The following is a 22,493-nucleotide window of genomic DNA, read 5'->3' on the forward strand; positions in this document are numbered from 1 at the left end:
TGCTTCTAGAATTCACCCTGTTCTCATTAGTAACATCTTATGTATCATAACTAACTCTTCTCCTCTTAAAGTTTTTATTAGTCGCAATACAGGCTCCCAAAATAAAATTGCTTGCAAACTATTAATGTGCTATGATTGCAATGAAAAGAAATGATTCATATTTCAGTCGTTGAAACAGTATATTACACTACATAGTACTAGAAATGCATTTCCGCATCATTTCTCACTTGTCTTTCTATCAATAATGTTAAAATGTCAGAATTTTTTAAGTACGAGACATAGTTATCCTACATAATTTATTGTACTGCACAGCATACTTATTGCTTTACCTTGAGTTGATACTAGCTTGTTGTGAGATGTTTATGAAATTAATTTTATCATAATTGTGCATGTTATACGAATATCATGTTTTATATAGTATTCGCAATTGCTCACTGTTAACATTTTCTGTTTGTTGCACTAAGTGTTGTCCACGGGTACAGAGGCACTACTCTACACTTGATTTCGTTTTCCGGTATATTATTTTCACTGTATATCTTTTTACAAAAAGATATCTTCTCATCATGTGAGTTTCTCATTTTTTTCCCCATCAAGGAAACGGGAAATAAAGAGAACGTCTAACTTAATGTGAATATTTTACAATTTCTAAAAGAGTGCGCCAGAAAAATAACAAAATATCCTTCGTTAATACTTCTCTGTTTCCGTCTTTAATATATATATTCTTACTATATAAAAACTTATGTAATATAAATCATTTCCATAAAATAATCTATTTCTGTAAAATTAACTTTGTTGCATCATACGAAAACATAAGTATAATAAATCTTTTAATGGAAAACTTTTGAAGTCAAATATAAATGTTTTGAAAATTTTATGAATCAGCAGTACATTAAATTTTGAAAGAAAAAGTAAAAATAGGTATAAAAGCCAATGAAACACCAATTATGAACAAAAAATAAATTTAGTCTTGAAAAATCCAATCAAATTTGAATAAAAATTTTGAAATAGGCTTTTCCATTTCTCTTAATATCTCCCTGAGCGTCTGACTAGCTTATGTTCTTTCTTTTTTTTTTTTTTTTTTTTTTTTTTTGACGTCAACTGTAAAATCCCTAAATTTGTTCTTGTTTTGTTTCTTGGATTACTGCATCCTATAATTTAATTAGTAACTTCATAACATAAAAAAACTCAAACAAAATTCCACTTGAATTAAAGTGATAGGTTACATTAAAAATTTTTAATAACTCTAAATTGTTTCATTTGAGCTTATTTTAAAAGAAATTTCCTTTATTAATAAATAAATGAATTTATAAATATTCTGATTAAGAGGTATACAATTTGTAAAAAATTGCCTTTTGCATGTTATTTTCTTAAAAATTCTTTGATTGGTTGTTTAACACATTATGGCAAATTATACCAAGATTAATTGCCTTAGGAGAGATGCCTTCGCAGATGATTGTTTAAGGGAATCTGATACGTTTTATGTTACACATAAGGGAATAACTACAACCTAAAAAAGAGGAAAAAGAAAAGGGAAAAAGAGGGCGGAAGGAAAAAAGACAAAATAAAACATGTAACTATGTAGCTAGTTCGTTCTCTAAAAAACTGAAATCGACACGAACAACTGATGTACTGAAACTGGAGTATTATGAATAGTTTTTAAATATTATAGACAATTAAAGAATTATCTACGTAAGTAGCAAAGCTATGAGGTTATAACTTGCAAACATGTACCAAAATTTTCGCCAGATGTGCAGAGTAACATTTATCTTTTCAAGTCTTATGCAAAATATGAAAAACTTTTTGAATTCGTTTTAAATTTTGATAATGTATTTGCTGTTTTATTGTGTGTTTTATTTTGATATGTCCTCTGATTTTAAGCTGATATTTCTTGACTATGTTTTGTTAGTTGACATGATCTAACAATGAAAATAAAATGAGACACAATGCAAAAGTTCTTCAACAAGTAGCCAGTTGTATTGGCCATAAGTTTGTAAGGTATTTGCCCCGCTTTACTCACGTGCCTTCATTGTGTAGTGGTTCTGCACGCTGGGCCGGTATTACAGAGGTGCGTGGGGGGCCGATATTACAGAGGTCCGTGGTTCGATTCCCGGCGAAGGCGGTCGTTAATTTTTCATCTCTCCTGCTTTTTCAATTAACCTAATGTCTCTAAAGTGGCGCTCGAACTAAAAGGGTTGTGGATGATGATTCTCCACACCCAGGATTTGGCGACTAGGTCCCCTAAAACCCTAGTAAGCCATTAAAAATGGGTATTTCTCCCGCTTTACTAACGTGCCTTCGTGGTGTAGTGGTTCTGCACACTGGGCCGGTATTTCAGAGGTCCGCGGTTCGATTCCCGGCGAAGGCGTTTGCTCATTTTTCATATTTCTGGCTTCGGGGGGGGGAACTCCTAATGTCTCTACAAGTTCTATTTTTATTTTCTTTCTGACATACCTATTATAATAGTATTACTTTAAATCAGTAGAAAAGCCTTCATTTCTTACGAAATTGCTTTCAAAATGATGTACTACCAATTAGTAAGTCCAAAACTGATATCACTTTTATATATAAGCACAAATGCTCAGATTAAGTGTTTATGTGGAGCTGTAGAATAGCTTCGTCATAGCTGCATTTATAATTTCATTGAGTTTGAACTATCAAAGTCGATGTCTAATCTGAACTGTTAGATTTATGTTAATTTTGTGCTGTAGGAATTTGATGATACTCCAGATTTAGCAATCACATATTGAAATCTCAAAGCACAAATAGCGTGACCGCACATTTTCTGAAAATGGAATTAAATACATTTATACTGGGTGATTTAAAAATATTTGCCAAAAAACATAAAGGAAGGTAGAACCGTCGGAAATAAGCAGATTTCGTAATGTGTGTGCGGAAATGGCATGGTAAGGTGATATGGAGCACCTACAGAGCAACAGATAAAAGCATACTGCTACTGCAAATTGTCCTTCTCCGAGCGAATTTCGAGAATTATGCAACGCTTCCCGACCGTGGCGCTTGCCGGCATGCATTTCATCCTCGGGATTGAGAAAACGGAATCGGATCACCTACTCAAAGAGGTACTCGGAATCGTTCTCTACTGCACTTCCTATTAGCTGTAGCTCTATAGGTAAATTGCATATTGGTGTTCGCATTTGTATTTATGGATTAGTTAAATTCCTTTTATTTATTACGTATTTCAAAATATTGGCACCTCTACACCCATGCGTTTTAATTAGTTTCAAGAAATTTATAAAGTTTTTAGCATGTTAGTAATATCTTTGAAAACCAGAGTACGTCAACTTTTTATTTCGGATACTCTGAAAATGAAAAATAATTAATGGGATACTGATATACATTTCATTTCTTCTATTGTCTGAATCCCGAAGAGTAAGGGAAAAAAGAATTTAAAGAGCTTAGAAAATTCAAATTCCCGTAGAAAATTAGAGGATAAAAAGCATTGCACGATTCATGATTAGGTTTCTCAATTTTGTAGATACATGTTTTCTTGGGAATTTCTCAAAAATTTTCCGGTAAGTTGTATTGCTACTCCGGAAAGGATTGTATGAAGTAAGAAAATCTACCATGTGGTTTATATATTTAAGAAATTAGTTTATAAGAAACAAAGAATAGTTAAAATACTATATTCCTTTACCATTACTAAAATAAATTTGTTCCTGAAAAAAAAAATAATATTTTTATATATTGTGTATTTATTACAATTCTGTGATTTGTAAGAAGAAGAAGACTTCTGCTAGTGTCTCACGCAGCTACTTTTCTTACAATTTAAATTTGATAATTTTACAAATTTCAAAATACAACCTAAACTGGAATTAATGGTAATTTTCAACCACATTTAATTAAATTTGTTACAGAAGTATTCTCCCTGTAAAAGCATGCTCATTTAATGATTAAAGTAAAACTTATTACATTACATTACATTAAACAGGAAGTCAAATAAACATGCTTTTCCGGAGAATCTCTCTAAACATACAAACTTTTGAAAGCATGCAAGATTTGCAAAGAATCTTTTGCGGCGCAGATTCTAATATATATCTCTACTAGACAGCTTCGGCTCGTTAGCCACTAAACTGGTAGTTCTTGAATAAAGATACAGCCTTTCATAAGGTCTCTTTCCCTAAATTATAATGGAACTTAACGGCCCAAACATCCTTCAATTATGACATTCTGAGTAACAATTACACATTATACCATCACAAAATATAGCCTCGAAAAAGTTTTAAAAAATTAAAGAAGAGACGCTTTTGGTGATGCTGCACCTTCAATAAATAAAAGCCCAAATTTGAAATTTGGAATTTGTTTTAGTATCGATTTCATATTTTGTAAAACTTTATCGAATTCTTGATTAACAAACTCAAAGATTTCAAAGAGAGCAATGGCAACGTTGTACAGAAATAAACGTTTTATCTCCAGCGCGTGAGATTGTGCGTCAGAAATTCTAAAGATCTGCTCAATTTAAAATTATTTTGCAATATTGCTCTTAAACTAAATTTTATGGTTTAAGTACGAAGAACATGATATTTAATAAATAAAGGTAACACACAAAATGTTAAAAAAAACGCTCCTTTGGACGTATATTAAAATCTGAAATCTTTCAGCTTTTTTAATACATATTTCTTTATTATTTATTTATTTATTTTATCGAACGGCGAGCATTTGCCTTTTTTTCAGCATTGGCCACTTCTAAGGTTCGAAGTGGTGGCCATGTTATTGTAGAGGTATCTAATAGACGGCCACTGTCACCTTCTAAGGGTGGACAGACAATTTACATCCCTGCCTTCTCCGAGATTCGAACTCAGGTTCTTTAGTATCGCAGTCTGCTGCCCTAGCCACTATGCCGTCTCGGCTGCACTTGGGCAGATGCATAAAGTAATTCGACTTTATGTGTCGCATAAATTGTTTAGTTGATAAACTTCTTTTTCCTTCACTGTAAATGGCGAACCTTTTATCATGCTGTATATAGTTGAATCAAAATTTGCTTCAAACTGCAATAATTTAATCAGGAATTATCACCTTTCTGTTAAAATGAAATATTAAATTTATCCCAATACTCTATTCCCAAGAAATGTCCTGGGATATTTGAGTGCTCGGAAGTCGAAAATCAATTAGAATACAAGAATAATCCCAGGAAATGTGATACCAGATTCCTAAGGAAGAAATCGTATGTTCAGATCAACTAAATTAATTATACACCTACATAATATCTGCATCATTTGGCGTTGATGAAATTAGGTAATCTTTACTCAAGCCAAATTTTAAAGACATTTTTCTATTAATTTGTGTTAAATGAAAGACAGTCGCAGAAACGTTGGATATATACAATAGTTTCCGGAACTGGATATACATATTCCCTTTCCTAAAGACATAAAATAAATATTTTAACCCGTTAAATTTCTGTTAAATTTAACGTATATGAATAGGGCAGGGGTCTCGAACACGAGGAAATTACCACTGCGGGGAATTTCATCGCTTCATGGGAGGAATGCAGTAAGCCTTTAATTTAGCTGCTGAGTATTTAGTTTTATTTAATTTTTATTTAATTCGTGAATAATAAAAACTACTAATTCAAGTTGCGTTATTTATTAAGATTTTCTATGCTTTTTGCTGCGTAGTGTGAACAACACATTAAAAATAATCTACATCTGAATAAATGTATATATGTATTTTTAAAATTTTGAAAAGTAGGGGGGAAATGATTTTGTTACAGTGATGAAAGGGATACAAGAGGAAAAACAGATTGAGAACTACTGCTTTAGGAAACGAACTAAGCCAGCCTATAGCTTATTTATTTGACTGTGTAGTCTTAGACTACTTTATCAACTTTAAATTTATTTGACTGTGAATGTACATCGCCACATGTGGGGGTTTGCACGTAACACGAGTCTTGCCTTTTATGTTAAAAGTTCAGGTTAAATATAAAGGTTATTTAAATTTTCTCAGGACTTGTATCTCAGGCCATCATATTTCAGACATAACAATAACTCGCTAACTTGTGTAGCAAGGTATTCAGAACTTTAATATCAGCTTCCAGATCAATAAATACCCTATTATTAATATACTATATTATCTTAAGCTATTTCACTAAAGATTTATTTATAAAGAACAGTATGGAATAAGGAAATCGGAAACAAGCAAATACGCAAATAAAATCGGTTTTATTCTTTTCCTCATTCACAATAATTATGATCTCTTTATTCGTAATATTGCTACTCTAAAAACTTACGAATATTTCCTGCTTCTAGAAAAGTATTAAGTACCAAAACAAAGTAATAAGCTACCAAAGGTATTTTAAAGTAGCTCTGTGTACTATAGTTGTAAGTGTAGTAAGTCTCGAGGCTCTATACAGCCTCTAAAACACAATCTAATGTGGTACTGAGAGGCTGAAGAGTCTAAAAATGTTCACGTTTTATAGAATAAGGGGCGGGTTATTTGCAACTCATATTTCAGTGCAAATTACTCTAATGAATGTCCTAACACAATACAAAACACGGAGAAGCACAACATACCCTAAAACAATTGTTAAACGCTGGAAAAACGTTTGTATATAAAACTGAAGAATTGACCCGACATACAACTAATAAAGCTGTGTAGAAAAAAATTTCGTGATGCTAGACTGTATCTTAATTCATTAATAATAACTCCGTTCATTCATGCACTTAACTCATTCATGTACCAAGAAGACATACCATAGAAGGTGTCAGTTCCCTCAGAGCACTTTTCCACGTTTTTAAACTCCTGAGGGTTTTTCCATTTGCTTATCAGTGCTAATTCGAGCTTATGGCTGGCTGTTGCCTTGCTGCATGCCACCCCCAAGACAGTAACTTTCTTCTTACTTCTTTTATAGCCCAAGGTTGATATTTCTTCTTTGGATGCAAGAGCTTTCGAAGGCAGCAATCAAAAATTCAAACCAGACCCAATCACACTTATAAGTTTGATTGTAATGTAGATTCCCAAATTCTACATTACAAGTTTTCTTGAATTTACTTGCATTTTCCAAGTCAGCAGGCAGTTTTTCGTCACAAACGTTTAACTATCTGATACTTCTTTCACCTGTCAAACTAGCCAACATTAACTGTAAATCCCGGCTCTCCTTCTTGAACTTCTTCATAGAATTTGAGAGCTTTCTCTTGGAAAATGGGTACTTAATCCAACCGCTTTGAGGTATCCAGTTTCATTTTCCTTGTCATTCGTATTTTCAATTTCACAGACAACACAACACTTGCAAGCCTGTATACAGATATCCAGAATGAACTAAAAGTTTAGCTTACGATACAGCCATAAAACTTCAAACAAGCTTATTAAAGGTCAGAAACAAAAAGGAATGTATGATAACTGACAACGAATACTTCACTTTTTTTAGAGAGGGAATGGGATAGATTGGGAGTTCTATATTCGTCAACGTAACCAAAACTTATCTTATCTGTTAGGTACCGGTAGACGGTTCCAAGAATTAGAGTGACAAAGGGATATGCACAAAAATTCAAGAAATAAAATGCCGCAACAAATCTTTCAACAGATAAAGATAAATATGCACTGTTATTACAATAACACAGTAATTAGAATTTACACGGACTGTTTGTACCCTATATTAGATATTGTAAATTGTTACAGTCGAGCTATTAATAGATCATAGCACTGTTTTAAAGGTAATGCTGTGCTTGACCATCAGAAATCATTTAGCGATTAAAAAAAGATTATATTCGAATGTCGAGTTTGCGGGATTGTACTGTAATTGTAAATAAAATATGAGTACAATTAGTTTCGGGAATTTTCAAAACAACGAAAGAAAAGCCAGAAATTTTCATTCAGAGGAAAAATTTAAAAGAGTAATAACTACCAGTTACCGAATTTTTGAACATCTGAGTACCCTTTTCAACCTCTGGTGGCATTTACAGATGCTTGCGGTTTCCTCTAAATCTACAACTCGCTTCTTTAAACTTCTCTGAAGGTGTCACGATCTGCAAAAATGACTCGTTGTCTTTTAACGCTCATACTTTCACATTACCTAAGATATATATGTCTTATTTTTTCATTCCGTTTTTCTGTTTGCAAGTATCCTTTCACTTTTATTTTTGTAAATTTAAAAAATAATATCTGCTAAAAAAAAGCATAAAAATGTAGTTTATTTCGCTTTGCATAGCAAAATTACAGGAATTTTTTTTACAAAAGTTGAAACATTTACCTCACAAATACTTTTAATTGATTGAAGGCCGGGCAATAGAAGGCTGAAGGCGACTGAAATTTATATTTCTAATCAATTCATTTACATTTAAGTGAAATTAAAGGCTTTCTTGAAGTCCGAAATGGCATTTACGAGTTGTCGAGCGCATATAACTCCTAAACACTGGTAGTTCATTCCGATTCAGTTCCCGGCAAACCAGCTGGAGTTTTCTTCAGTCCCTTATGTGAGCAAGAATACGAGGTAGTTCTCTAAGGAGATCCTCCAAATATTTTAAGGCAGACTGTCTTCCTGTGTTTTATGATGATCAATTAATCTTTTAAGTTAAAATTTCATATACATCTAATACATGTTATTTAAGAAAGTAATTATGTATTTAAGGGATAAAGAGTTAAAAATGGTCTTTTAAAGTGACTCCTTCAAAAGCGGATTAAGAAAAACGTTGTGTTTATTGAGGGTAATAATAAATAACTATTTAGATATTAACTTCAGCAGCTAATGCTTAATATGCTTTAATAAAAATAAGCCATTTGAAATGAATTCCATTCAAATAGTATTCCACTGCTTATTTCTTAATGACTTTCTTCGAATGAATAATTTTAAAATCGTCAAAAAATTAACTCGAATTCCTCATTTAGATGATAACACAGTAAACAGTTCTGTTTTTGAGACGAAACAGTTGCTTACTTTCTATAATCTCAGTGCTTAGCGATATTTTAAAATGATATTTTTCTATTAACTTCAGGATCGATTCCAAATTATTTATTAAAAGATCTTATCAATAATCAGTAAAAATGTAGAGTCATTAGGATTTTTTTTTTTTTTTTTTTTTTTGAAGCAGGCAAGATGAAAAATATGCAACGCTTTCGCCGTTAATCGAATCGCGGACCTCTGGAATACGTGCAGACCACCACACCACGAAGGCATGCCAAGAAGGCGGGAGAAATACCTTATACAAATTCTTTGCACTGGATTTTCTCAATTGAGCGAATACTCATTTAACAAAATATTACATCAAATATCATTACGAAAATATAGATTCATTTTACTGCAATTTTCTGAAACAATTCCAAACAGATTTAATTTCTTACAGTCAGTAGCTGCATTGTAGTACTGAGCAGAATACCTAGTTGTTTTAATAGAATTCATTCAAATACAGTTATTAGTTATTAATCCGATAACGTTTCAGTGATGAAAAGTAATTTAAGATCCTTTCGGCTTCACTGATGTCTAGCCGTCTGGCATTCCTCACCATTACTTTTATTCTGTGTTGTAAAGTGTATGTGCACTAGAAATTCATGCACAATTAATTCTGGGTCGATTGCTTAGAGAAGCAAGTTTTGCTCTTCATTTCCATGTATGTGGAAAAATTTCTTGCTAACGTTCCATACGTGCAGAGGGATTCTTTGCTAACGTGTCAGTTATGTTATGGATATCTACGCAGTACTGCTTAGGTGTACTGTATAGGTGCTTCTTTAGATCTGAAGCCAAGTATCATTTTTCAGTTTAACGAAACATATTCTTCACATCATAAAAAATTATTTTAGTGCAAATATTAATTAGCATGTCCAGTGAGTATCCAGTAAATGCTAATCAAATAAATAATACAGATAGACGCAATTAATTTAACAATTATTTAAAAAAATTAATTCACTTGCGTAGTTTAGTGTTTTTGCAATTCCAGCTAATCTATAACTTAATATAGTTTTAGGGAAAGTTCCAGGGATGAAGTTTAATACACTAGGGCTGGAATTGTTCCTATAAACTGCTGTGACTTTCAATATAAGCTACCAACAAAAATGCATGTAGGTCTTTAATAAAATCTAAATTTATTGAAACCTGAAAACAGTTTGCTAATTTACTGCATATTCTTGTGGATTTTTGTTGAAAACAGCTTTGAAACTATGTAGTTATGTTTAATAAAATATTAATAAGAACATTAGAATGTAATTAAGATTTTATTAAATTCCTTTGGAAATATGCAACAGAAGACTTAAGTTAACATTTAACTAGGTCATGCAATTTCACGGAGAGTATTTTGATATGAAATTCTTCAATACGGACATTTTTATTTATTTTTTTTTATATTTTTGTTGCATATAACCTGCTTTCTCATTAATAAGTAAAACCAACTAATTACTGTGAGAGATTTTTGAAAAATATGTACCTTTGAGGAATAGGAAAAAACTTTATTTAGTTCTGTCAACTAATGCTCGCTACGAGAGTACAATAATCTAGTAAAGACAATTACAGTTCTTCTACGAACTAGTGTAATTTATATACACTGAAGAGCCAAAACATTATGACCACCTACTCAACGCGTTGCTCGACCTTTGGCCTGCAAAACCGCTGCACCTTATCATGGATGACAGAATCTTGACAAATAACTGGCGACAGGTTTTACGAAATATCTAAGCAGCGGTGACCGCAAAGTCAAGATATTCCGACATAGAGGTGTTTGAGCTCTAAGCTGCTTCTCCATTACATCCCAAATGTGCTCTATTACGTTAAGATCCTATGGATTATGTGTCCAGGACACTGATTGGAATTCATTCTTATGCTCCTCGAAACAATTCGAGCCTTGTGGCATGGGACGTTGGCCTATTAGAAGTTTCCATTTTCAGTTGGAAAGACAGACGCCATGCAAGGGTGCGAATGATCTGGACAGTCCACAGCTTTCATCGTCTGTTCTACCACAACTAAGGGTCCCAGAGCTACCCATGAGAATGTCACCCAAAGTATAATACCGCCACCACCAGCCTATGCATGAACTGCTGTACAGGTGGGAGCAAATGTTTGCCTGAAAGACGGTATACCCTGCCATGACCATCGACCTGATGAATGAGGCATCTTGATTCATCCGGCCAGGCAACTGTCTTCCACTTATCCATGGTCCAGTCTAGATATTTTACTGTAAGCGTCGTTGACAATGACGCTTGGTCAACAGAAACACACGAGTGGAGCATCTGCTACATAGTCCCATATCAAAGAGTGTCCGCTGAACTTTGTGTTCCAAAACACTTACACGTGGACCTGAAATGCCTTGGGCTGTCAGCTAAGCCACGGTCTTTTATAGTACCAAGTGGGACAGTCACCCACGTGCTTTTTCTTTGATGACGCGTGGACATAAAACACCTTGGCGTCCATTTATGGTTTCACTTCATTTATCCACTTTGCATAAATACTGACAACGGCAGACCGTGAAAAACCTACTAGCCGTGCAGTTTCGGAAATATTCGTCTCGAATGTTTGGGCCATTAAAATCTACCGTCTATCAAATTCGCTTAGATCAGCAGCTTTTCCCATCACTCATAAAAGTAAGTGCAAAAATGATTCCTTACCTTTTCCAGCAACAGTTAAATACCATTCCCACATAATTACGTGTCCTCCACGTCATCCAGGCGAGTTCATTGAACAATGTGGGGATGGTTATAATGTTTTTGCTTGTTTGTGTATGTAAAATAGTGGATTGAACAGAGCCAGATCAATTTTTCCATTTTGTCATGCAATTTGCGATAAATGGCGATGCTTTAATAAAACTTCAGATCATCTTTCGTAGCCTCATTTCTTCTGTCAGGATCAGCACCATAAAGTATTTGCTTAGCATGTTCATATGTGACTGAAAACTAATTCAAATTCTTTTGGAAATAGATTCTTAGCTTCTTCCTAGTTTCAGGCATGGAGGGGGAGGGGGAATCAGACAATTTAACTGGGAATATTTTTTTCCTGCTAATGATAAAGGATGCTTCTTCTCAATTTCTTAACAATACTGTAAGCTTACAAATAAATTTTTAGCAACTTACCAACAAAGGATATCTTGTAACATTACAAAAATGCTTTAGCTGATTAATCACTCGTGTATAGCTGAAACCAGTGTCAGTTACTTCAATCGCAATGATTGACTATATTGAGTGTATCGAATTCGCATCGACTAGAGTTTTCCTCCGTTAAAGCATCTATGTGCAACGTGAATATGAGCCAGTCTTTCTTACAAATGCCCTCCGCGAAGGCAACACTTTCCTTACGCAGGGTAATTCTTGAGTGATCTGCCATATTCAAATAACTTAGCCTGATTTAACTTAACCTCCATTAAAGCATATTATTCCGTCCACCATGAGTACTGGAGATAAAGCAAGAACTGAGGAACAGAAATTCATTTCCTGTTTTCTACAATTGTCCTCTTCATATGTTAAGAACTGAGTTGGATATGCAACATCTATCATATTTTTGTTAAGATTGATTTTAAACCTTAAAGCTTTTAGTTTATTATTGCTAAATACAAAAAATATATTTATATATGTAAAATTTTACTATACAGTTTTATAGCATTTTACCAACACAAAAATGTGAACAACTTTTTAACAATTCCTTGCTTTGAATACAACATGTAGTGCAAACGTTCGCAAAGTAATGGGAATTTTTGCAGCATTTCTGAGCTGTAGTTCTGTGTGGGATTTCCATTATTGTTCGATAGACAGTTTCCACACTTTTTCTAGATTGTTTAGCTTTTTATTAACACGCAGTCAGAGCAGTCTTTCTTCGTGATGTAATGTTACGCACTAATAGCAATCATTTTCGAAGTTTCGCGCTTTCGCAATATATAGCATATTTGTGGAAAATTTTTAAATAGAAAATGAGAATCTAAGGGATTTTCTCAAGGTAAATGTAGTCTAAAACATAAAACCCAATTCAAAGAAAACGCTGGGGAAGAAGGAAACGCTGGAAAGAAAATTCAAAGAAAACTTCAGAATTGTTCTTTTATCGGGTGAGTTTAGAGAACTATCACTGCTTTTGTGCAAAGCTTAATAGTAAAGAATGAAAAATGTTTTCTCATGAAGCTTTTCTGGCGAAAAGGGATCTATGTCTGATCGCCTTCGAAATACATAGCGTTTTGTTCAAAATCTACGCCAGTCTTATTCTAATTGACAGCAAAAAACATTTTTAATTTTTACTATTGTGCAAGTGACATTTAACTTCTAGAGCTTTTTTCTCTACGATACTAATGATAACGAGTAACTCAAATTATTACAGTTGATTACTATTTGAAATACGTTCTAATTTTTTGAAACTTTCTCAGTCTTAAATTTCTTTACAAATGTAAAGAAGACATATACAACATGACAATTTAATCAGAATGCCTTTAATCAGGATTTAATGGCTCCATCGCTTTCAGAGCAATTTCCTTTAGGTTTATGTTATTTTTCCATACTGATTAATGTAAATGCTTCCTATACGTCAACCGAAGTCTGTCGAACCCCCAATGTCAGCCTGAATGTCCTTTGCGGCATCCTGCAACTCGATTTTTTTTTCGCTGAGATGTAAAAAGGTCACAGGGAGCCAAATCTGCAACTAGGAGGGATGAAAGACCACTGAGAGCTTCGTTTAATTTGCTACCACCATTTAGTTTCTCAAAGCACTTCTGCACCAACAAAAAGGCTGCCTGTCAATTGGGGTTTTAATATGTCGGCTGTTGATCCCACCATGCTTATCTCCATGGTAGTGAATCTTCGACACCACTTCAAAGTCTTCTACGATCATAATGATCATAGTCAGAATGCAGGGATTAATATGAACATAAATGACGGAAGGGATTACTTTTAAGAGAATGCAGACCAGATTTCCTTCAGGTCAGTTTTCTCTTATTCTTTCTTTACTAATTAAGAATGCAAAAAGCGTTTAAAAATAATTTAAGGCGTTTTGAATTGCTACATATATATTGAAAACAATTTTATTATGCTAGCTTTAGCTATTAATATAATGTGTAAATGATAATCTTTAAACATTATGCGTGTAAGCTGTAACATATATGTTCTAGTTACAGATGGGTTTCTTTGATCATTTTGCATTATTTCAAGGTAAAAGATAAGGGGTTTCATATTAGCATGAAGTTATATAAAAAATTTCAAGTAGTTAAAAATTATTGAAGTATCTAAATAGGAAATAAGTTTTTAAAAAATCGATAAAATAGGACGAAAACAAATTTGTTTGGAAAACAAAGCTGTCAAAGCAGAAATTTTGTAATTTGATTTCATTTCATACATTCTTAATGCATATTAAATAGTCTTAACTTTGTACCGGTTTAAACAATCAAAAATAAATAATAACTACATCAATAACTACATTATTCTGTTAAATTATTATACTTCGAAACCTGCATATCTTGAAGCAGTTTATTTAAGGAAGAAATTTCATGTTGACTCAATGGTTAAAACTGACAGCAACCTTTTGAACGATGTTTTCTTTATAATATTTCTTGCTAGTGCTATTATATAAGAGATGAGTTAAAGTTATTTGAATGCTGGTGTAAAATGCTATTTCATCTCTAGAAAGTGATTTGTTATTTTCAAATTGCTTTTTGTTTTTAGTATATAATATTCACAAGTAAAATTATGATGTGTTATTCAAAATTAGGCTCTTTTCAATCTATAAATAATCCTTCCCACATTATGCAACCTTCCAAAAATCTCTCTCTGCTTTTTACCTTGAAACGCTAATGAAAAGTAACTAATAAAAAGGGGAAAACTCTCAAAAAAGAGTGCCATTACATTCATACAGTGTAACCATCCCTATCACTACTTGAAATCCTCCTCTGTTCTGACATTTCTGAAATTTTGCTCAAATGATCTTCATATTTTGGAATAAATTTATACAGATTTTTATTGCAATTCACTTTAAAATTTAATTTAAATTCATTTTCTCTGTGAAGAATTTTAACTTGTCAAACGGATCTGCTTAAATAATGTTATTAACTTAAAATGCACAATTAAATTGCAGTGACTACAGCCAAAGTTTTACAATTAGTATCACATAAAATTTTGTATACATTAAGTGCAAATACAGTTTCATATGAGGCTTAATATAACGTTCTAGTCTACATTTTAGCTTGTTTTCATTATATTTCCTCGTGATATATCTCAAATCTGTTATATTTTCAATTAAATGCCCGTTATTAATATAGATTTGAATTTATTTCAGAGGCTCAGAGCTATGGCGAAGTTAACCAGCTAGGCGGCGTATTCGTCAACGGAAGGCCTTTACCCAATGCAATAAGGCTTCGCATTGTGGAGTTAGCTCAACTCGGAGTACGCCCTTGCGATATATCCCGGCAATTGAGAGTATCCCACGGCTGTGTATCGAAAATTTTAGCTAGATATCATGAAACAGGTTCTATACTACCTGGAGCCATTGGAGGCAGTAAACCGCGTGTCACAACTCCAAAAGTGGTTTCGTACATTAGAGAACTAAAGCAGAAAGACCCGGGCATTTTTGCCTGGGAAATACGAGACAAATTGTTAATGGATGGTATTTGTGACAAATACAACGTGCCAAGTGTCAGCAGCATTAGTAGGATCTTAAGACATAAAATCGCTGTGAATACGACATATGGAGGCTTGGACAAAGATACCGCTCGCCATCTCTATGGAGCTATCTACCCGTACCAGTGCAATGGCAGCCAATCACAGCAGCAGCCATCTCCAGCACACACGTCCCCTGTCCCACTCACGATAACAACCAAAGTAAACGTAACTTCGCCACCTGTACTTACGCCAAGGTCTTGGCCCTCCGCCCATTCAGTCTCAGATTTACTGGGCCACTCTATGGGTTTCCAACCTGCAACACCCATGGCAGTGACGGCAGGAAGCCAGTTTTCTCAGTTTCCAACACCCGATGCAGCAGCAGCAGCTGCTGTTGCGGCACAAAACTATAATTATTATATGTACCATCTGCATGGTCACCATCATCATCAGGCTACCGCAGTTCCCAGTTTTGTTTCCAGTGTTCCTCAACCGCCTCAGAATCTATCGTTGACGTCAGCTACAGGCACCCTTTGACAAAAATATGTTTAAAAGCTGTATAATAATCCAAATGCATAATCAGTAATATGTCTAGTATGCATTATTTCTTTGCTGTAAGTATTAGCCTTAAGTATGCATGCTTTTTTAAATTTTTAAATTTTAGTTTGTATAGTTTTAATAAGTAGACATTTTCAATAAATATGCTTTAATTTAAAGTCAAAAGAATTATTATGTTGCGATACATACTGAATAGTTTGTAAAAGCTAGAATATGTAATGCGAGTCATGGTACATTTCTTTCCTGTCAAAATGAAAGCAGTGTGAAAAGCATACACTGTGTGCAATAATCACTTTTAATGAATAAATAAATCCTATTATTTTAATTGAGGGTCCATTTTCAGTAAAAAAAGTAAATAAATGTAAAAAACGCCTAGGTATATATATATATATATATATATATATATATATATATATATATATATATATATATATATATATTAGAGAATATATTTAATGCTATTATCAGCAAAGCTATAATTAAAATTTTTTGCTATGATTAGCTAAGTTATAATTTCAATATTTGTCAGATCAGATTCCAATCCAAGTCAATATTTATGCTTACAGTGTATTCAGTTTGTAAATAATAATAAACTTTAGACAGAATGCGAAGGAATTCTTTTTAAATCTTGGATTTATACGCTTGCTGAATTAGAATTGTAGCTTGTTACAGAAATAAAATTATCCATAAATTTAACATTTATCTTTCTTATAATATAACCTTTTAAAATGTTAATTTTCAGCAATTATTTAACCTTACATGCAAATATAATTTAATCTTAAACCAAACAAATCTGAAAATCGACTTTAGGAAACAATTTTACTAGTATAGATTTGTATTTTTGTTCAGCTGCTCAAATGCTTAATTAGGTTAAAAATTTAATTTTTTTGTTCGGTAATATATTTGACTTTGTAAAATAATTTATTTAAAAATATTTATTCACAAAAATCTAAGTCAATTTTATTATATGGTTTCAGTAAACATGTGCTCTTATTCAACGATTTACTCTGCATAATATCCAAATTACCGAAATTAATATGATGAATGTAAGAGTAAGGAAAATAAGATCGTAATATTTAGAAGAAACCTATGATTATAAAGAAACATAAATACCATAAAGAAACCCTTTAGATATAGAGATAAAATATCTAAAATTCACAAAAATGAATAAAATTTAAATAAGTCATTTCATAGAAGAATAGTGAAAATAATATGTCTTATATTATGTCTTATATATCGTCCTACGTGTGTATATATACCATATATATATGGAACGTGGAATGCAGCTACTATGACTTATTCCTATTTAAAAATGATGAATTAGGCTTTAACTTTACTAATTGGAAAGCCTCAAAGCGCAGATAACGGCTGCTCTAATTGGTCTCTGATTACCAGAGCCCACTAATGATGCCCGTATCAATGGTTTCTATTCTTTTGCTATATCTTTAATCCGTTAAGTTTTCAATTTCTTTTCGTAGATCTAATCAGTACCCGAGGAAAGAAAGTCTCTTTCAGAAGGATTCTGTAATTAATTTATGATAGCTTAAGACTAACTGTATTTTTCTTTGAGCAGCAATATTCAGAAATTTATTGTAAAAAATCATATGAAAATTTTAAATTTTAACTCACTTAAACAGTGTATTTAAGTGGCTTATGAATGGCGTAAAACGAATGGAAATTTTTCTAAAATAGAATAAATTACTAATCCAGTTTTTCTAAAAATCTTAGGTATATGTTTGTTTATCTAGGTATATGTCACGGGCACAATTGAAGGATTTTCTTTCGTTAAAATATATTTATTATGTTATTATTAAAAGTCACTTATATGACTAAGAAACCGCCTTCACGAAAAAATTAAAACATGTAAATATTATGAATTATTCTATTTTTTGTTTTTAAGTTTTGATTTAAGTTTCAAATGTTTCAGAATTTTTTTCAAAATGATTTCAAGATTCATATGAACTTCTGAGCCTGAAGCAGTCGCTCCAGTTTAATAAATGCATAATATAAGATAGAACTTTCACTCTATGACAGGTGTTATGGCAAGATCATAAAATTTGGATCTTTATACATATATACCGGCAAAGAAAGTTCTAATTAGAAAATCACTGCTTATTTTTCTAAAAAATCTGTTCTGCATCAACATTCATATATTTATGTTAAAAGTTATCATGTAATTAAAACTGTCTTCGTCTGAAAGGCCTATCTCAGTTGATTTATTTCTTAAAGCGGAGCTATGGATATACAATCAAGCATTCAAGATGTGTCTAGTCATATGATCTTACTAAAGCACTTTCTGTTGTATAATGTTATAAAAATAATTAAAATTTCATGACAGACTAACGGATTTGTTAAATTTGAATGCATTTTATTTGTCAATCGTATTTTATATACTGTATGAGTGTTTTGTAAATTTCATGAGTTTTTATAATTGTCATTAGTATTTTGTGTAAACTTTCCAAAGCTAGATGGTCATATTTATCCTTTTTCTTGAAATACTTTCTTACTGTACTATTATGTGAATATTTGGTAGACGTACTTTGTAAAATAGTAGAACTATTGTTTGTACATACATGGAAAAATATGGCTTCTGAATATTAAACTCACTTCTCATCTTCTTGCACAGAAATGATTTTTAAAATTTTATGCTGTTTATAAATTTACAATTTTTTCTATACTAAAGTTTGTAGTTTTGATAGCTTAAAAAATTGAACAAATCATAAAAGTAATAATCTTATGGGTTACTCTTTTTCTAAATCAAATTTTAATCTAATCATATCTTAATTTAATCATATCTTAATTTAATCATATCTTAATTTAATCATATCTTAATCTAATCATATCTTCATATTATTTCAATCTAATCATATTTTAAAACAAAAGTATTAGTTTTTAAAAGGAATCTCCAATAATACTGAAAGCAATTTAAATGCTTCAGAAATTTCATTTACTAATATTTACGTATAAAACTTCGTGTCGGTTTTGAGAAAGTTAATAGTACTTAATATTTTAACTCAAAGCCCTTGTAATTATTCATCCAATGGATTTATGAAGCCAAAATATATATCAGTGTATATATTAGTGCAAGGAGGAAAAAGAATAAAGAATGTAGCATAATAATAATGCAACTATGGAATTATTCTAAATATTTTTCATACTTTTAATACTTTTTATTATAATACTTTCATTTTAATACTTTTTATTATAAATAACTGTTTATATTAGCATTAAAATGAAAGAATATTTATTAGATTATTTTAAATTAAAAAAAAATAGAATGTAGCATAATAATAAAGCAGTTAAGGAATTATTCTAAATATTTTTCACTGCAAATTGTTTAATAATTTTGATTATAAATAATTGTTTATATTAGCTTTAAATTGAAAGAATATTTATTATATTACGTCAAGTTTTATATTTTTATGTTTACAGCTTTAGTTTCTTTGTATCAAAGCGATCAGCGCATTTGGCTAAAAAAAAAGAATTGTTGCATCAGATCTGTACATTCTATGCTTGTTATTGTACCCAATACAACGAAGCTTTACATTCATTACGATAAAAATCAAAATGAATATGCGGATGTAATTCTAATTGTGTAGAATACAGAGCATTTATTTATTTTATGCACTATATTCGTATAAATAAAATTAATTTTTTCATTGATTATGCTGTCGTCTCATGATTTTCGAACATACTTAAAAATGATATTAATCGTATCTAAAAAAAGTCATTTCACTTAACATTTCAGTGTAATGTATTTGCATTCGGTATTCAGAAAAAGGATAGCAATTGAAGAATGATTACGTAAATTTCCTTTTTCATGACAGAAAGAAGGGCTAACAAATCATAAAAGATCTTAATAGTTAGTACACGGCATTAAGCAGTCATTGCATCAAAATCTCAAACAAGAACGGGAAATAAAAGACAGTTTCTAATCTAAGCAGCCATCTCATAGATATCTTAAATAAAACTCGGGCAAACAAAAATCGAGTAATAAAGTATTCTCTTTTTACAATTATTAAATCCATGAAGACTTTTTCGTCTCGTAAACAAGCTAACTTAAAATTAGTCACAATGTTCATAATTATGAAGAATGCTTAAAGAAGTACACATACAGTCTTGAATACTTTACGTACAAAATGTCCTATAATATTTTGTTTTCAAAATCAGTTAAAATATTCATTATGATGTGGGCACAGAAATACGTGTGAACTTTGTATTAGTGAACTTCAAATTAGAAAAAAAAATTGCTACGAAAAACTTTTCGGGGAATAATAGGTCCATGATGAATTGATGAATAGAAATTGAGGAAACAAAAAAAGATCGAAACTCAGAAAAATTACATACAGATCAAAACTCAGCAAAAGTATATGCAGTTCAAAGCAGTAGTATAGTTTAAATAACTCAGTAAAACTTAAGTTTTCGTAGTATTTACTTTCACTAGAAACAATACCAGCATATTGAAGAAAATTGACTATATTTTAGCCCAAATAGAAATGAGTTCTAGATGTCCTAAAGAAACGGATTTCGGTTCAGGCTAACAATTAGTTATTCACATATAATTAATACCACAAAAGCAAAAAGTACTTTTGCCAGTAATCTGAGAAATTCATGCAGAAGTAATTAAAACATTTAAACAAAATTCATGATCATGTTTAATCTTCTTTTAAAGTGAATTAAGCAAATAAAAATTTAATCCTATGTTGTTTCAGGAAGGGAAAAAGGTAAATGTCTTTAAATCTTTTAAAAATATTTTCCCAATACCAGCGTTTCGTAAAGAGAAAAATTTTGTAAATATATACGCTCATATACAAGTCCGTTTATTTGAAATAAAGTATAGTAACAAAAAGATAGAAAAGCGTATTGGCTAAATATCAAAAGACATGTGAAAAAATATACAGTTTCCACTGCATTTTATTTTCAAAAGTTTAACGCGCCCTTTCATGGACTTAACATTTCTTATCATACAAAAAGTACCAAATCTAAGCTGTAATACATTTGAGGCTGATTCATCTAGCTACGTCTGAAATGCTTCGCACACCATAGAATAAGGCAGAAAGGGCACAAAAATGAGTTCAGTTGATTAATGAATTGAATGGACTTGTTTTAAGGTATTTTCTTGATTGAATATTGCTCATTATTTAAGAAAGACTTGTGAATTAGCAGATTTTTATATTTTTAATAGCTTGCTGTATTTCCGAAATTTTAGATGCAACGTTTAATCACTATCAAGTTGATTAGGTCATGAAATGTCCGTAAATTTCTCTAAGATGACTACATTTTAATTATTCTCTGAAGTCTCTAATATCCTATCAGCTTTAAGTTCTTTAGAAGAGATAGCAATAAGACCTCTAAATATAATAATAAAAAAATATAATACATTAGAGTCATTAGGTTATTTTGAAGCAGGAGAGATGAGAAATAAGCAATCCCCTCGCCGGGACTCGAACCACGCACCTCTCGAATACTCGCCGAGTACGCTGACCACTACACCACGAAGGCCTGCTAAGAAGGCGGTAGAAATACCTTCCCAACCAATATGGATTCCGAATGGGCAACTCAACTGAACATGCCATAAAAGACTTAATGGCCACTATCAAACAGAACAAGGATAACAATTTGCACTCACTGGAAATAGCCATTGACATCAAGGGAGCCTTTGACTCCCTTTGGTGGCCAGACGTAATAAATTTGCTGCACAACATGGCGTGCCCAACAGCCATTATTACCATCCTTCGCTCGTACCTTCAAGATCGAAGTGTACAAGTAACATCAGACAGCGGCATTTATGTCAAAAATGTCTTTAGAGGATGCCCACAGGTGTCATGCCTTGGACCAACACTGTGGAATATAGTGGCAAACTCGGCATTTCGTCAGTTTTAGAGCGTAGAATACGCTCGAATCATAGCCTATGCGGACGATTTTATGCTAGTTGTAGCAGGAAGGAGTAACCTCGAAATGAGATCTCAATACTGTCTTGATCTGTTCTCTCAATGGGCCAGAGCACATAAGCTTCAGATTTCGGCAGAGAAAACTAAAGCTTTGCTCATAGGACGCAGCAGGCAGCTAAGACGCAACCCAAGCATTAAACTCCATGGGATACCGGTAAAATGTTTCCCCCAATTGAAATATCTTGGGCTATTACTCGACAACAGACTTTCTTGGATGCCACATGTCAGGAATCTTAAGACTCGAATTAGCATCCTAAGCAACAACATGAGACGCATGACTTCACATAAATGGGGTATCTCATCTAAGCTACTAAAATTTTGGCATAGAACCATTACAGAAAGATTAATAACTTATGGAGCAGCAATCTGGGGTGGCGAACTTACCTCTCATATGAAAAGATCCCTGCTCTCTATTCAGAGACAGCAGCTACTTCAAGTATGCAGGTCCTACCGTACCACGTCAACACTAGCCCTACAACAACTAGCAGGAAT

General features: G+C 32.2%; 1 protein-coding gene across 3 annotated transcripts in view; it reads left to right on the forward strand.

Moving 5' to 3' along the window:
• The window catches only part of LOC118181758 (paired box protein Pax-1-like), a 134,357-nt gene extending 114,643 nt beyond the window's left edge, over window positions 1-19,714 (forward strand). For 2 of the 3 annotated variants that reach the window (XM_035350953.2, XM_085807418.1), the window contains exon 2: window positions 15,173-19,714. In XM_035350953.2, the coding sequence (XP_035206844.1) occupies window positions 15,173-16,029 (857 nt within the window). In that variant the 3' untranslated portion in view covers window positions 16,030-19,714. The remainder of the gene's footprint in view (window positions 1-15,172) is intronic. The other variant, XR_015038456.1, reaches the window with a different exon arrangement.
• Window positions 19,715-22,493: the final 2,779 nt, after the last annotated feature.

The sequence above is a fragment of the Stegodyphus dumicola genome, chromosome X1 (assembly GCF_044657685.1).
Source record: "Stegodyphus dumicola isolate Sdum_Otavi_A_Nest chromosome X1, ASM4465768v1".
NCBI classification, from domain to species: domain Eukaryota; kingdom Metazoa; phylum Arthropoda; class Arachnida; order Araneae; family Eresidae; genus Stegodyphus; species Stegodyphus dumicola.